At 42.3% G+C, this 14,458-nt stretch overlaps 1 protein-coding gene across 1 annotated transcript in view; it reads right to left on the bottom strand.

Moving 5' to 3' along the window:
- Nucleotides 1–7,486: 7,486 nt before the first annotated feature.
- WDR27 (WD repeat domain 27) overlaps nt 7,487–14,458 on the bottom strand; it is a 142,874-nt gene continuing 135,902 nt past the window's right edge. The window contains exon 24 of the mRNA XM_010562961.1: nt 7,487–7,582. Coding sequence (XP_010561263.1) covers nt 7,487–7,582 — 96 coding nt within the window. The remainder of the gene's footprint in view (nt 7,583–14,458) is intronic.

Here is a 14,458-nt window from a genome sequence, read left to right as displayed (position 1 = left end):
TTAAAATGTGCTGCTACTGTGCAGTGCTAATTTCAAATACCATGCCATAGGAAGCAAATTGATTTACAAAGGCTAAATGCACTCCATTATGCAGCTCTTTTGCATTAATCATTAGAAACCTCATCAAAGATTAATGTAACTTTTAACAAAAATTTTTCATGCATTATGCTGTCATAATTTATAGCCCCATTTTTAACCTTCATTTCATATCTGTATCAATTTGTCTGTTATTTTATCCAAGACCTAATTCAGATCAAGCATTTTTCATCTGAACACAGTGTAGTACTTTTCTTAAATATTGGCAGAACATTAGCATACTTAAATTTTCTGAAATGTCCTCAGTTTTCAAAGACTTATTTAAAATTAGTATCAGGAGGGCAAAGATAGCCTCAGCTTTAGAATTTCTGGACAGAAGTTATCTGTGTCTGATGGTATAAGAATATAATAAAAATATATTGACTTCTCTATTTTCTCCTCTTACAGTTACTGCTTATTATATTTTTTCTTTTTAATCGGTGCTGAGTTTGCCACCGTACCATGGTTTTAGGCCAGAAACACCCTTTTTTTCTGATGGCAGAAGTAAGCCTTGTAGTCATCTCAAACCTCTTTAGGGACTACAAGTATCTCATTTCTAAAACTACATTCCTGCTCAGCAACACTCAGTTCATCCCACAGAGGAGCTGTGTAGGATGCAATGACCTCAGAGAGCACGTTCCATTCTTTTTGTGATGTTAAGGGTACATTTGCCTGTTCAAAGTTAAGGGCTTTAGGATAAAAAAGTTTCATTTTTACTTCTTGCTCTGTTAACGTTGAAGCTTTTTGTACATAAGTATTAGTGCAAGTCTTCATCACTGCCCAGCTGATATTTATGTATTAAATGAGTCATGCACCCACTGCAGCTCTTGTATTCGCCTGGTTGAACTGTTTTTGTTAAGCACTTTATAGAAAGGAGGATCAGTTCTTTCCAGCTCTGAAATTCTTAGATACTCTAATGTTGATAGGAAACAATGGCCCTGAGGATCAGGGCCCCAGTCAACTTATTTTATTTATGTTTTCCTTTATTATTTTTAAATGTAACAGAAGATTTTAAATAACATTCGTCTGGCTCTTGAGTCTAATCCACTATTGTTTTAGATAGTATGGCTCATCCAAGAACATCCATTAAATAGAACTTGATTCATAATTCAGAGTTCTAATTCCATAATTTTTATCAGTATTATTTTGTCTACTTGAAAGATGCCGCTCCATACAGGACTTAGCTTTTGAGATCAGCATATGCCTTCAATCAGAAAAGGAAAACAATAAAACCCAACCTTGAGAAGGCAAACATGCATTTTTCAAATGACTGTCAACATGGGGAGAAACTCAGCAAAGATGCCTCAGAATGGAAAGAAAATTTCCAAAGAGAAGGGAATCATCTCAAATCTGAATTATAGAGAAATCCACTAACCAACACCAATTCTGTCCCTGTAAGGAAACAGCTAGCTGCTCCAAGGAAATACAGCAGCATGTATGCTGAGGGTGCTGAGCTTCAAAGTTCTCTGAAAGCACTTAAAAAAACATGGGAAGAAAAACAACAAGGGCAAAATAATAATCATGATGAAAAAGTGATAAATAATGGGGAAAAAATTATTGACACTGTAAACTGCTATATTTCAGAACATCCTTTGCAAAGCAGAATGGTGAGGGTGGTGATTACCACAGTAAAGGAGATATGTTGTACCAAAGGAGTCCCTGAAGACCTTTCCCTTGAGTGTCTCCATTTGACCCTGGAATGGTGCCACGCGGCCATGAATAAAACTGGTGCCATCTTCTTCTAGTCCCAAAACTAGTTTTCCTCAACGCGCATGCATGTCTTTACAGCTAACATGGGCTTGACCAATGGCTTGCAAAAATCAGCCTCTATATTAAGTAACCAGTCAGCGCCGGTCTGCTTAGTTGCGTATATTGGCCAAACATAAGCCTGGCATGCTTTCAAATTGTGGCTTCACAACTCCTATTTAGCTCCAGCATAAGTCATATGGCCTCACAAGCCCTTCTCCACGGATGGCTGCCTGCTCTACCCTTTGCAGAACACCGACATTTCTCTGCCTTCCTCGACACTGTTGTCCCTCTTTGGGTCCCCTTGGGTTCGTGCTCTCAACTCCCACTCCTGTTCTTGCCTCCCTCGAGCAGAACAGGCCTTTTCTCTCAGCGCACCTGGAGAGCGATGTGGATGACACCTCCAGCCCCTCCATCACCTCTGGTACCACCACGCGCCTGTGGTCCCTTCCCTGCGCCGAGGCTTGTCCCGGCTCTGAGCCCACGCCGGGACCGTGGCTCTGGGAAGGACCTGGTGGCCACACAGACCCGAGCAGCTTGACAGGGCAAAGACACCTTCAGCTTTTGGCCGTAGGTGCCACGCTCTGCATGAACAAAGACAGAGTTTCTTTGTTTCAGGAGCTAAGGACTTGGCAGATAAGATGAAACGCCTCAGATAAAGAACTTATGTCAGTCTCTGCTTGGCTGTTTCTGAGATTTCTGAATGTTTTGGCAAAATTCACCCTCTCCTCAGGACCTGGAAAGCAATTCCTTTACTCTGTAGTACAACCTGCTTTGTTTCCACAGGTTGCCAGTGACCTAATCATGGTGCAGGCTAGTATAAATCTCTGACCTGGCCAGCACATTACTGCAGCTTGCCAATTAGATGTCTGCACTTCATACGCGGCTTTATGTTTTAGCAGTTGAACATTTTACGCTGAAATGGGGACCTCCAGACTTTACCCAGTGAACTGGAAAGTTCTGGGCAAATTGATCTCCTGCCTCACCTGCATCCTTAGGTTTACCGTCAGAGCCAAAATCCAGAGCAGGGTTTCTGTCCATCTGATAGCTCTTAATTCAGAGCAGACCCCAGAAGATACACTGAGCGCGAAGCAGACCTCTCAGTACTTTTTAGACAATCAGATGTTTACCGTTATTCAGTTTGATTACCAGCTGCAGCCGCGCTCAGCCCAGCTCAGCTTAGAAAAACCACTCGTGTCCTGTTTACAGCTTTAGCTGAATGGAGGCAGGAAAGATAAAGGATTTGCTTTATAAACTACTGATACGTTGCTTAAATTTGGCTCAGGAAGCAAAATCTCAACAGCTGTGGAGCACGGGATTTTTTAATTCCTGGACAAACTATCATGGTTGTTTTCCCAGTGACATGGCCAATTCACAGCCCTGCAGCCGAGATACCACTGAAGTCAGGCAGCTTGTGAGTCGGCTCGAGGGAGAATAATGAATCTGAGCTTCTCCTGCAGCCTCTGCTACAGATTTGCTGTGCAAATGAAATAGCTCTGTGCCTCCGTTTACACCTCCGTGGAGGAACTAGACTGCCACAGTGAGGGCGAGTAAAGGACTTTATTGATTCTCCAGAGCAGCATCAGAGCAGGCAGATTAATAGGAACATAATTAGAGAATAGGAACATAATTAGAGAATAAGAACATGATTTGCAAATGATAATACCATAACCAGAAACTGTTTGGTATTGCAAACATATTTTTGTAAACTTCAGGATTTTTATTTTGTAACACCCACGTTTCTTCCTAGTCAGGCAGCAAACAGCCTACCACAGAAGCAGGTCTTCATCTAGTACTTATTTATTCCTGCCAAAACCCATATGCGAATCAGACAGGGAGACTTTTAAGTCAGAAAAAATATTTGCTATTTGTACTGGAAGATATAAAATTCACAGAAATTTAATTTTTCATCCAATCTAAGGACTGAAATAGCTGCAGGTGACTCAGTTTATCAGTCACATGTGCCATCCACATACTCAAACATATTGTTTATGTATGTGCACAAGTAATGCAAAAAAAAAAAAAAAGAAAGCCTTTACAATGCCTATACTTAGATAGAGCCACTTTGGAAAGAATCATTAATAAAGCGCAAGGACAAGAGCTTGTGTAGAAATTATTGTGTAAATCCTGCTAACGCAAGTTTCATTTGAAAGCGTGCAGCAAGGCTTCCGTGCTGTGTTTTGGGCATTAAATATGCCTGGGGAGATGGCAGTCTGCTGTGGCAAGGAGAAAGGAGAGCCTGGGTTTGACACTCTGCTCCCTCCTGGTAGGAGTTTGTGCACTTACTAAGAGCAGGTTTGTCAGACCCTGGTTGCCGCTGCTCCCATCCAGGAGAGATATTCCCTCCTTCCCTACGCCCTGCCTGTCCCCAGGCTCCTCGGAGCCTGGACCCCCACACCAGTCCTGCCACTCCTGCCTCCCAGCAGCTCCACTCGGGTGGAAAGCAGCAGAGCCCACGCTCCTCCACGTCCAGACCTGGAAAGAGCTGCCGAGGCAGAGAAAGCAGGCAAAGAAAACTGTTGGGCACCCCTGCCACCATCTATCCCTAGCTCAGCAAATAAAAGGTTTGCTGAGCGGGGTTAATAGGAATTATAAGGAAAAGAGGCACAAGATGAAAGGAAGCTGGCAAGAAAAGAGCAGGGTCCAAGGAAAGGGGTATAAAGAAACTCCTCAAGAAGCAGCCAAAATGGTAAGAGGATGCAGGCTCGAAAAGTCTGTGGCTGACACCGAAGTCTGTGGCTAACACCAACAGTATTTCTGAGGATTTGTACAAACCAAAGCAAGCCTCTTGCCCCATCCTTTATTTATTATCTCACAAAGGAACAACAGAGGAAAAGCATCATGCAAAACAGAATGAAAAAAAAGAAAACATTTTTAAAGTTGCTTCATTATGTAAAGAGCCTGTGCTTCGATCCAGCTTCTTAGATCATGGACGCAACCTGGAGTTCAACGTTACCGATATAGCTATGTGTATTTTTGCTAATAAAGAACCTAAGCACTGCTGTCAGTAATGCATTAAGCTGAAGGAAAAAAAATATTCCATTAGGATCCTTATATATGTGTGTGTGTGTGTCTGTTCTTGAAGAGGCGTTGCCAGAGAACACAACCAGGGAATCATGAGTCAACAATCTTTTATATTCACATAATGTCCTTTGGGATTGTGTACATTTGAGCACAAAGCCATATGTTATGTGATCATGGAGAATAAGCATTTAATCGTTACTATTATATACGGCCATGATTTTGTTTTGATGGATCAACTGAGCATTGTTTGCATAGCAAGCACCATAGAGCCTCCATTTCAAGCCAAGTGGCTAAACAAAGCAGTACCGTTTCCCATATGTTATGTGAACTTCATTATCACCCTTCACATATGGAACTGGAGGTGACATTCTTTTTTTGCATGCATTGCTTTTTTGGCATTTCATATTTAAATCTTCAAAAAGAATGTCATTGCAAAAAAATTTAGGAGGGTCTCTTCTCTTCAGCCTTTGAGGACGGAGTCTCCAGGAACAGGATATTCTCCCAAGTGGAGAGACCAGAGCCCCACTATTCCAGTAAGGAGCAACACAAGAATATCCAGAGGGCAACACTGATCTGTTGTGCTTTGTCCGTTCTTTGGGGCAAATCTGACATGACGTATCAGCTCCGACTGTGCTGTGCAGCATGATGCCTTTGAGTTCACACACAGTGTATCCAGCCAGCCTGACCACTCAGTGCTGGACTGATTTTCAGTACCAAAGTTCAAACAAAATCTTTGAATCATTTTGCTGTCTGGAACTCAGACACGGTGCAGGATGAGAAGGAGGGGAATAGCAGATGGTGGGAGAAAGAATGAGAGCCAGGATGTCCCGGTGATATCCTAATCCATGCATACACTTTGTTCCCTTCTGGACATGCGCACTTCTGGGTTAGTCACTTAAATACATTTCTCCTCTGTGAGACACACAGGTGGGTCTCAGTGGCTTCTGTCTTAAGGCAACCTCAGTGAAGTGAAGTGAGGTGGCTGGGCAATCCTGAAGCTTCCTGGCATACAGATAACAGAAGTTCCCTCTGCCTATCAAAAATCTATTCAGTCTGGACAAAAGGAACTTAAAGCAGTTAAAACTTTCTAGGAGAGAAATTTCAAACAATTTAAAATAGAACCTGAGAGTAATCAATGCCACAGCACGCCAAGTTCAACACATACAATCCGCACCGTACTGGCAAGTACCAGTCTCTAGTTAACGCTCTGGTTGACTTGAGGCCAGCGAGTTCAACAGACCCAAGAACTTTAACTCTTTTCATCTCTGCATTTGTACCAGGATAAAAATTCACATCACATGAGTATCTCTGTGCTATGAATGTCCCTTGCTTGAAAATGATTGAGAACCCCAAACCTCAGACGTATATGTACTCATCCTATAGGTAAGATTGGAAATAGAAAATCTGTGCAGTAAGAAATTTAAAATGCTATCAAGAAGAATATTATTTCATATTTCAGACTGCATTTGAAAGTCATGTCAGTAGACACCTACTGCTTTTATTTTCCTAACAAAGTAATATTGAATGTTTTACCTCTTAATCTGGATTTTCAAAGGTCCTCCAGTTCTAGAAAGAGTCCAAATGAAAGTGGTATAAAGCTGTAGGCTAGAAGGACTTGAAATATGGTTTTTCCTTCCTATTTAAAGACATGGCCAAGGCTATGAATAAATCACTCCTGGATTTGATTGTTAGTTACTAAAAAAATTGGCTTTTTTTCTGAGAAGCACACACGTGCAACCAAAACAATCAAACCCAAAGAATTAATATTCAAATGTAACTTACGTCTCATTTCTGGGATACAAACAAATTCCTCTCAGCCACCTACTGAGTTACCCAGAAGAAGAAATGGCACTGGAATTTCTTTCTTGCAGTTGCAGGAAACATGAGCTGCTTTTCTGCGTACTGCGTGTGCATCAGTACTGCCACAACTCCACTCCTTCAGTGGCAGAAGTTGTCAAACATGACCAGTATGAGTAATTTTGAATGTAGCCCTTCAGCTTAGCGGACAAAACCCTTAGGTAGCATTTAGGCCAGGGCAACTAAGTCAAGCTGGAGTCTGAAATGCTTTCATCCTTCCAAAAGGCTGTTTTGTCCTCTTAGCTTAGCATTAAAGGCATTTTCCAGCCTCCCTGTGACTAGTTAATCATGGCAACGCAGTGGTACTTCGTGCCTACCTAGCTCATCACAGAGTCACAGCATGCTCGAGGTTGGAAGGGACCTCTGGAGATCATCTAGTCCAGCCCCCCCGCTCAGGCAGGGTCTCCTAAAGCAGGCTGCCCAGCATCTTGAGCCATAAGCTCTTGACGGGCTCCTGACTCATCCCATGGCAGAGCTCCATGCATTCCAATTGCCTTCTTATCTGCAAAGCAGTGCAAATTTCAGACCCTAATGCCTGAACTTTGTTTTCCAGCCCAGACAAAGATGCCTTTGATTTTGCATAGGAGAGATTTCTGACTTGGATCTGGGAGGATGTCCACAGGGCTAGGTCTTCTACCATATTGCCTGGAAGCTATGTCTGGGTAGAATCGAAGGACTTGGGACATCTAGCAGACATCCCACAGACCCGTCACAGCCTTATCCCGACCAACATTGCAGGCAGAGACCCTGTGCTCGCACAGACCCTCAGGGCAACGTGTCAGTGCTATGGCTGATGTTTCCCAACACACTGGCTCTCTGGTGCGTGAAGTGTGGCAATGGGCTGAGCAAGTTCTGTAAATCCCTCGTGGTCTGCGATCTCCTGGGAGAAACACAGGAGCCCTTTATGAGCAGATCCCGGCATAATGTAAGTGACAGGTCTTGATGGCAAGTAATTGACTTTAAAACTGCAGCTGGACTCAAGGAAAGCCTCTCCGACTCCCTGCTTTGCTCAGCAAAACAAAGTCAATATTTGAAGCTGCGGTTCTGCTATTAAATTTAGGCCACTGGAACACAAAGTGATCTACCAGGTCTGGCAGCTGTCCAAGGGGTTGCACTGAGCGAATGTGCTTCTTGTAGTCTGAATGCGCCTGCAGATCCCGCGTGGTTGCTGTGCGTTAGGACACAATCTGAATCCACCACTTTCACTGGGATTTTGCCAGTTAGTCTAGTCAAAACCTCATCTTCTGATTGAAACATTCATTAAAATGAAAAATAGTTTAACAGACAATGATTTATGGGACAAAAATGTGAAAAATGCAATCTTTTGTTCTCCTGCAAAATACAACATGGAAGTGAGAACAGGCTGATGAGTATAGGCTATTCCCAGTCTGGAAATTCAGGATTTCAGGCCATCTAAGAGAACACCAGTGGAAAGGAAGGCAATTAACTTAAATAGCTTATGGACCAGCAGGGGTTTTTTTGCTCTGAAAGGGCAGAGTAGCAGGACTTTTTTCTAGGCTGGATTTGCAGACATGTCCTGTCAGAGCAAATGGGCACTCTAGTTCCTAGCCCCTTGAAATCTTGCACATTTCTGGAGTTTGCTGATACAGGACAGGTAACTAGATCTCGTAGAAGTTTTTCCATGGAGACAATTTTCCATGGGAAACAGCTGATACTGTGGCAACTCCAGAAACCTGGCACATTTGTGGCAGAGGACTGGTTGCTTCTTTGTCAATTCAGCCTACGTAGGCTTTGGACTTCTGGTTTCTCTGTACCCATCCTGGTGGGCTAGCTGTTTGAGGTCTTCACCCGCCTACTTTGGCTCAGGCTTTCCAAGAAGATGCCAGGGATCTGGACGCCTTTGGTTTTCCAGATGTCAGAGGCTACTCCAAGCTGAGTAAGCAGTTCACCAGTTCCCCAAGCTTTTTTCCCTTAGCATATGGGCCAGCCCAGCAGTCAAGCAGAGGACTCCATGGCGAGCTCCTTGCCCATCCAGCAACTTGGATTCTCAAACTCCCAGGCTCTGCTGTTCCCTGCACTGCTTAGAAACAAGAGTAGCTGTTCACTGGCTCCTAGAGCTCATCTGGGACTTTGGGGTCTCCTTCCCAGGTATCTGACTTGTTAACTAACCATCTTCCCATGATCCCTCCTATCTTGAAAAGCCAGACAATGCGCAGAGGCAAGCAGCCTTTCTGCCTGCAAACCAGGCAGGAGCAGCAAGGAGAGCGGAACATTTCGGGTTTTGTCTCATGAAGTAGAATTTCCTGGAAATCCCTTCAAGTTGGGAAATAAACCCCAAAGTCTGCCCTTTGACATTTTGTCCTCGTTCAAAACAAAGCCCTTTCTACAATCCAGCAACATTTCCCAGGAAGAGGTTCTCATTTTTCCAGCACCACTGATGGGGCTATTTGCTAATTTCATTTCAGACAGGAGCCAGATACACATTCCCTCCCTCTGAAGTGTGTGCACAAAGGAAGGGCAAGGGAAGCAGAGCTAAATGTGACTGCAACTTTGAATTTCTGCAGAGCTCTACTCCTTAAGGAAAAAATGCCAGGGATGAGTTCTGGAGTCTCAGGCATTTTATTTGAGTCCTTTTTTGCTCAACATAAAGGCTAGAAGAGTCCTTTTTGCAGTGAATGGCAAATTGCAAAAGCAGAGGAAGGAGGACAAGCATCTAGAGGAAGGGTTAAGAGACCAAGGAAAGCTCAGAATGTCTTTTTCTGACATTACTTTTGAATCCAGACTTTTCTGTTACGAAGTTTTTCCAACTGAATATTAGTGAAGGGGTTAGGATTGGAGAGGAAGTGGTTATGGCAACTGATTTAATTTTATTTACTCTTTTTATAGAAATATCTATTTTCTATCACACAGAAGGCCAGTTTTATGGGGAAGACTCTTCAGAGGGTTACCTGATGTTAGGGACCCATGAGCCTGGAGTCAGTATCTTCAGCAGAAAATTCCTTTCTGATTTGGCTATAGCTTTTGCTATCATATATGGTTTTGGTAACAACAATTAGACCAGAATAAATAGCTAAAATTAGTCACTTAACCAGGCTTGTTTTCTGGATATAGTTTCCCCTGCTCCAGTTAGAGAAAATACAGGCAGTGTATGTTCCTAGTGAATCTTAGAGAAGGTTGGGACTTGAAGCTCTTGTATCTTTCACATAATTTGGCAACCTACTGGAAAGGAATTTGGAAAAAGCACCACAAGAGGAAACCTCACCCTTCTTATAGGTTTCCCTCTGGGAGAAAGCTATTTCCTTTCCTAATTACATTTTTTATAGGTGTCTTCTTAAGTAATGTATTAACTACATACAATAAATATGAAATTCATAGGGATGTTGCTGGGTGTTAGTTCCAGTTGTCATTTATTAACTTTAAAATGTTTTTCCAGTCTGTCTGCCAAAGGACTATGTAGGATGATGTTCGTGTGTGTATACTATGACATATATAAAGGGTGTGCAACTTCATTACCCTTAGTGAATGTCCACACTTTGAAGAAAAATGTCTTAAATCTCCAGTCTCCTCCACCCAAACTGTATTTGTTTTTACATCATCCTTATAGTCTTTATTTTAATCACTGTGTGTTAGAGTATTCCAACTGTTCTCAGCATACAGATCATTTTAGAAGGTGCTTAAAAGTGAGATAATAAAGAAGATTATTTGTGTTGAGGTACCGACTGGCAATCTGGAAAGTGCACAAGCAAAAAATATTTATAAAGAAGAATAATAAAAGCACATTGGTATGTCTCTTGAATGAAACCTGAAATGATGTTTTTACAACTATCTTATTACACTATTCTGTTTTCTTAAGCAATTTCAATATAGCTCACTATCATGAAATCAAAAAACTGCAGTGGATGAAAAAGCCTTTGGGTGAGTGAAAGAAAAAAAGTCATACTACTCTGTTAGGACAGAAGAAGGTAATTTGCATTTACTGGATCCCACAGCTCCACATCATGCTTCACTTGAATATATTCCCTCTTCGACTTCATGGGTGGGAGGAAAAGAGGAGGAATGGGTAAAAGGAAACATACCACCATGTCAGACCACTGATCACAGTGGTTTCAACTAGAAGAGGGAAAAAAACCTCTTTCTAACCGTATTTTTCATAGCCCAGGATCACACATGGTGGAAGGCATTTCATTCATTTTTTCAGCTTCTATTTCCTTTCCTCGAGATGTCTTTTTATCTACAATAGTGGAGAGTGTGTTTTATATTCATTAGGCCAAGCTCACCCCTGCTGTAACCCTAGCCAAGCGTGTGGAGTTGGGCCAGGAACGCTTTCAGCCTCTGGTCTCCTTCTTTCTGGGATCGTTACCACCTGAAACCGGCAATCCTCCCCTGAGGCATGGCTTTTGGGTCAGCTAGTCAGCGTGCACAGACGTGAGGCAACGCTTTCTGCCCAGGGATCGGTAGCTGCCTGTGAGTCCTGTCTACAAATTGGTAAAACGAGATACCTCTGGGCGTTGTGGGAGAGTAAACCATATACAGGCGTTTCTCGCTTCCAAAATGAGAGCTTAAATGGCAAGTTTAGGGGCAGGTGCTGTCCTGGGAAAGCAAAAAGTGCTTAATCCACGCATTTTGGCAGATCCCTGAGTAATAGCATGGAAGCAGAACCACAGCTATGTTACTATGTGCTGTTACTTTTCACAGCTCACATTGCAAGTCGGCTCTAGGATGAGTTTCCCATTACAGGCTCCACAAACGAATGGGAAGTACTCAACCAGTATTCCAGTGAACCCTGAATTTGGGCCTGTATTTAAGCTATAGCTGCCTTTTCTTATTTACTGTCTCACTGTGGCTTAGAATAATGGGATGTGCCGTGAAGATTTGGCAGTGCGTAAGGTTACTCCCTGTAGGAGCAGAGTGCAGCCCAACTGTCCACATCACAGTCCCCAAGCAGAAAGATGCTGGGTGATGCTTGTAGACGATTAGAAGTCTTCTTTCATGTAGAGACTAAAAAAAATTTGGATTAACAGGGCTTTAAGACTAATAAGGCTTATAACTTTGAAATCCTGTCTTGTTTTAAAATTAAAACAAGGAGCAGAAAAGTCAGGTTAACTTCTATCCTCTGCCTTTATTGCTATTAGTTGCCACATGAAGAGCCTGAAACAATGGGGAAAATGCTTACTTCAGATAGTCTGCATTTTTCCTCTGGCCTTAAGAAAATTGTATAATTCTTTTCTTCTGTTAATTCAACTGCTCAGAGAAATATTATGCAATAATATCCAAGCTCCCTGTACTTGACACAGCTAATGAGAGAAACAGCAGTCGGGAGCCTCCAGTAGGTCTCCTAGAATGGCCAGTCCTGCAGTGGGACACTGTAGCCTTTATGTGAAAGCTGCATAAAAAATGAGAAAATGCTATCTTGAAGAATAGAGTAGTAACCCTTTTTTTTCCTGTCCCTTTCCAAAAGATGCGAGTTCCCTGAGTCTGAATCAACACAGCCAAACTGCAGCATTTGGTGCTACTTTAATACAAGGCCTTTGGAGGGAAGTCAGAGATTTAACTCAATTCTATCAGTGCAAATGAGGAACGGCTCTTTGAAAATGAATGCAGATTAGGTGTGAAACAAACGTGAAGTCATCACGGCTAACGCGCCTGATCCGAGGGCCAATTGCCTTTCTCGTGGTAGGAACCTCCTTGAACCTAACAGGACAGTCAGGCCAACAAATTGTTTCAAAGTCCGTGCCTTCAGATAAAACTAAAATGTCTGCATGCAAGTGTGTGCATGATTGTTTTTGACAGCAGGGGACTAATGCATCTAGACAAGGTCCTGATGAGTGAGGGAACAAGTAATTTGCACTGTGGCATAGTAAATAATGACACTCACACGTTGTTGGCCTCAACGCCACCAGTAAAAGCTGAAGTGCCTTGCCTTCACTGGATTGCTGGAATAAGGCAGTAATTTCAGCTAATTATCTCACTGAATGTCTTCTCCCCTTGCCCCCATCTAGAGTAAGTGAAATAAAAAGAACACCTTCTTTGGCAGTGAATATACAACCTAGGAGCCAAGTCAGCAGGCAATTGACTTCCTCCACCCTCTGGAATCATTACTTATCCGATTTACAGACAATAACAAATTAGGAGGGGCTGGAGGCACTTGGGAGCGCAGGATCAGAATTCAGTGTGATGTTGGCCAGTTGGAGAAATGAACTGAAATTATGCAGGATGCAGAAAACCTAGAGGGTGAGCATGAGTCAGTAATGCCACACTGGTGTAGGCGAGCTCAGCACCGCAGTGGAATGTCAAATTGTGAGTGCCATATTTAAGGTGCACCAAGCCATCCCTTCAGCCTACACAGCACTGACGTAGCATATAGTGTGTAACCTTCTGAGAGAGCTGCACTTCCAGAAAGAGGAACCCGGGACTGGAGAAAGTACACAAAACAACAAAAAATAACAGAGGTCTAGAAAATATAACCTATGGACACAGATTGAAAGACCTGGCTTTGTTTAGACTAGAAAAGAGAAGTCTGAGGGGAGACATGATAACAATTGCCAAGTATGTAGAAGGTTGCTACAAAGAGAAGGTAATGAATTACCCCCTGTGCCTAATGGATTAAGACAGAGAGTAATGGGTTTAAACTGCACCAAGGGGATTTCCCACCTGGGGAGGCTGTGGAATCTCTGTCAGCAGAGGTTTTGAGGAAAGGTTTAGACAAACATCTGCCAAGAATGATTTAGAAGTAAATGCTTTGGGCTAGTGGGTGGTCTTTGGAGGTGACTTCTCAAGGGTTCGTCTTTCTTCTGGGACTGGATGACAGGATCAACTTAATTGCCACATTATCTTACAATACTTTTCTGCTCAGAACACATTTTTGTCCAGTAAAAAACAAAGGAAAACAAAACCCAACAAATCACAAACTCTCTTGTTTTAACAGAAGGGAAGGCATGAGTTCATTTGTTTACGTTAACTAAGACAGTGCAAATGTTTCATTGTGGTTCTTCTAACTTTGGCCACAACGTAAAATTAATCTGGAAGCTCTTAATCTGGGAATGGAATGTATATCACTTTATGTTAAATCAAATTCATCATAGCTATAATTCTGCTCATTCATGCCACATCATTTACTCCCTGTTTGGTCAAATACATTCCTTTTTGCAACATTTGCTTTTCATGAAAATACATACAAGAAAGGCCTTCAGCTAAACACTACCGTTTGGATTGAAATATTTTTTTGCAGGTAAAGATACCATATTCACATCAAACATACAAAGATTTAAACTAAAGCAGTTAACACAGAACTCGCTTGCCATCAGCAACTTCTATAGGCCTCCTCAGGTGTATCCAGCTTTCAGAGCTTACACTGTTCCGTCACCAAAAATTTGTTATTAATAGAAGTATACTGTTCTCCCTTGAAAGTTATTAAAATGCCTGAGACAGAGTCCACTCCCAGCAGCACCATGTCCAGAAAAGTAAGCAGAATTACTCTTGCTTTACTGAAGTGCAGATTTCTGAAGAGCAGAATTTGGCTTAAGTGATCATGGGAATACTGGTGGGTAGAAGTTCAATTTCGACAATAAGATAAAAAAGTAATATCTCCCAGAGCAACAATCTCCCAGATTACTCTTTTAAACCTGCAAGGATTTCAAGGCAGATACCATTTTCATCTTCCATTTCTGTTGGTATGTATTTTAGAACTGCCTCTCATGCATCGAAGCAAGGCATCCTAAATTATATTAATATCAATTTCATACCACATCATTTTTATTTGTCAAGCACACCCCAACTTTTTTTTTAAATTCTTTTA

Source organism: Haliaeetus leucocephalus, unplaced genomic scaffold, assembly GCF_000737465.1.
Source record: "Haliaeetus leucocephalus isolate CR32 unplaced genomic scaffold, Haliaeetus_leucocephalus-4.0 Scaffold162, whole genome shotgun sequence".
Lineage (NCBI taxonomy): Eukaryota > Metazoa > Chordata > Aves > Accipitriformes > Accipitridae > Haliaeetus > Haliaeetus leucocephalus.
Note: the sequence above shows the minus strand (reverse complement) of the source record. Positions and strands in the feature narration are given on the sequence as shown.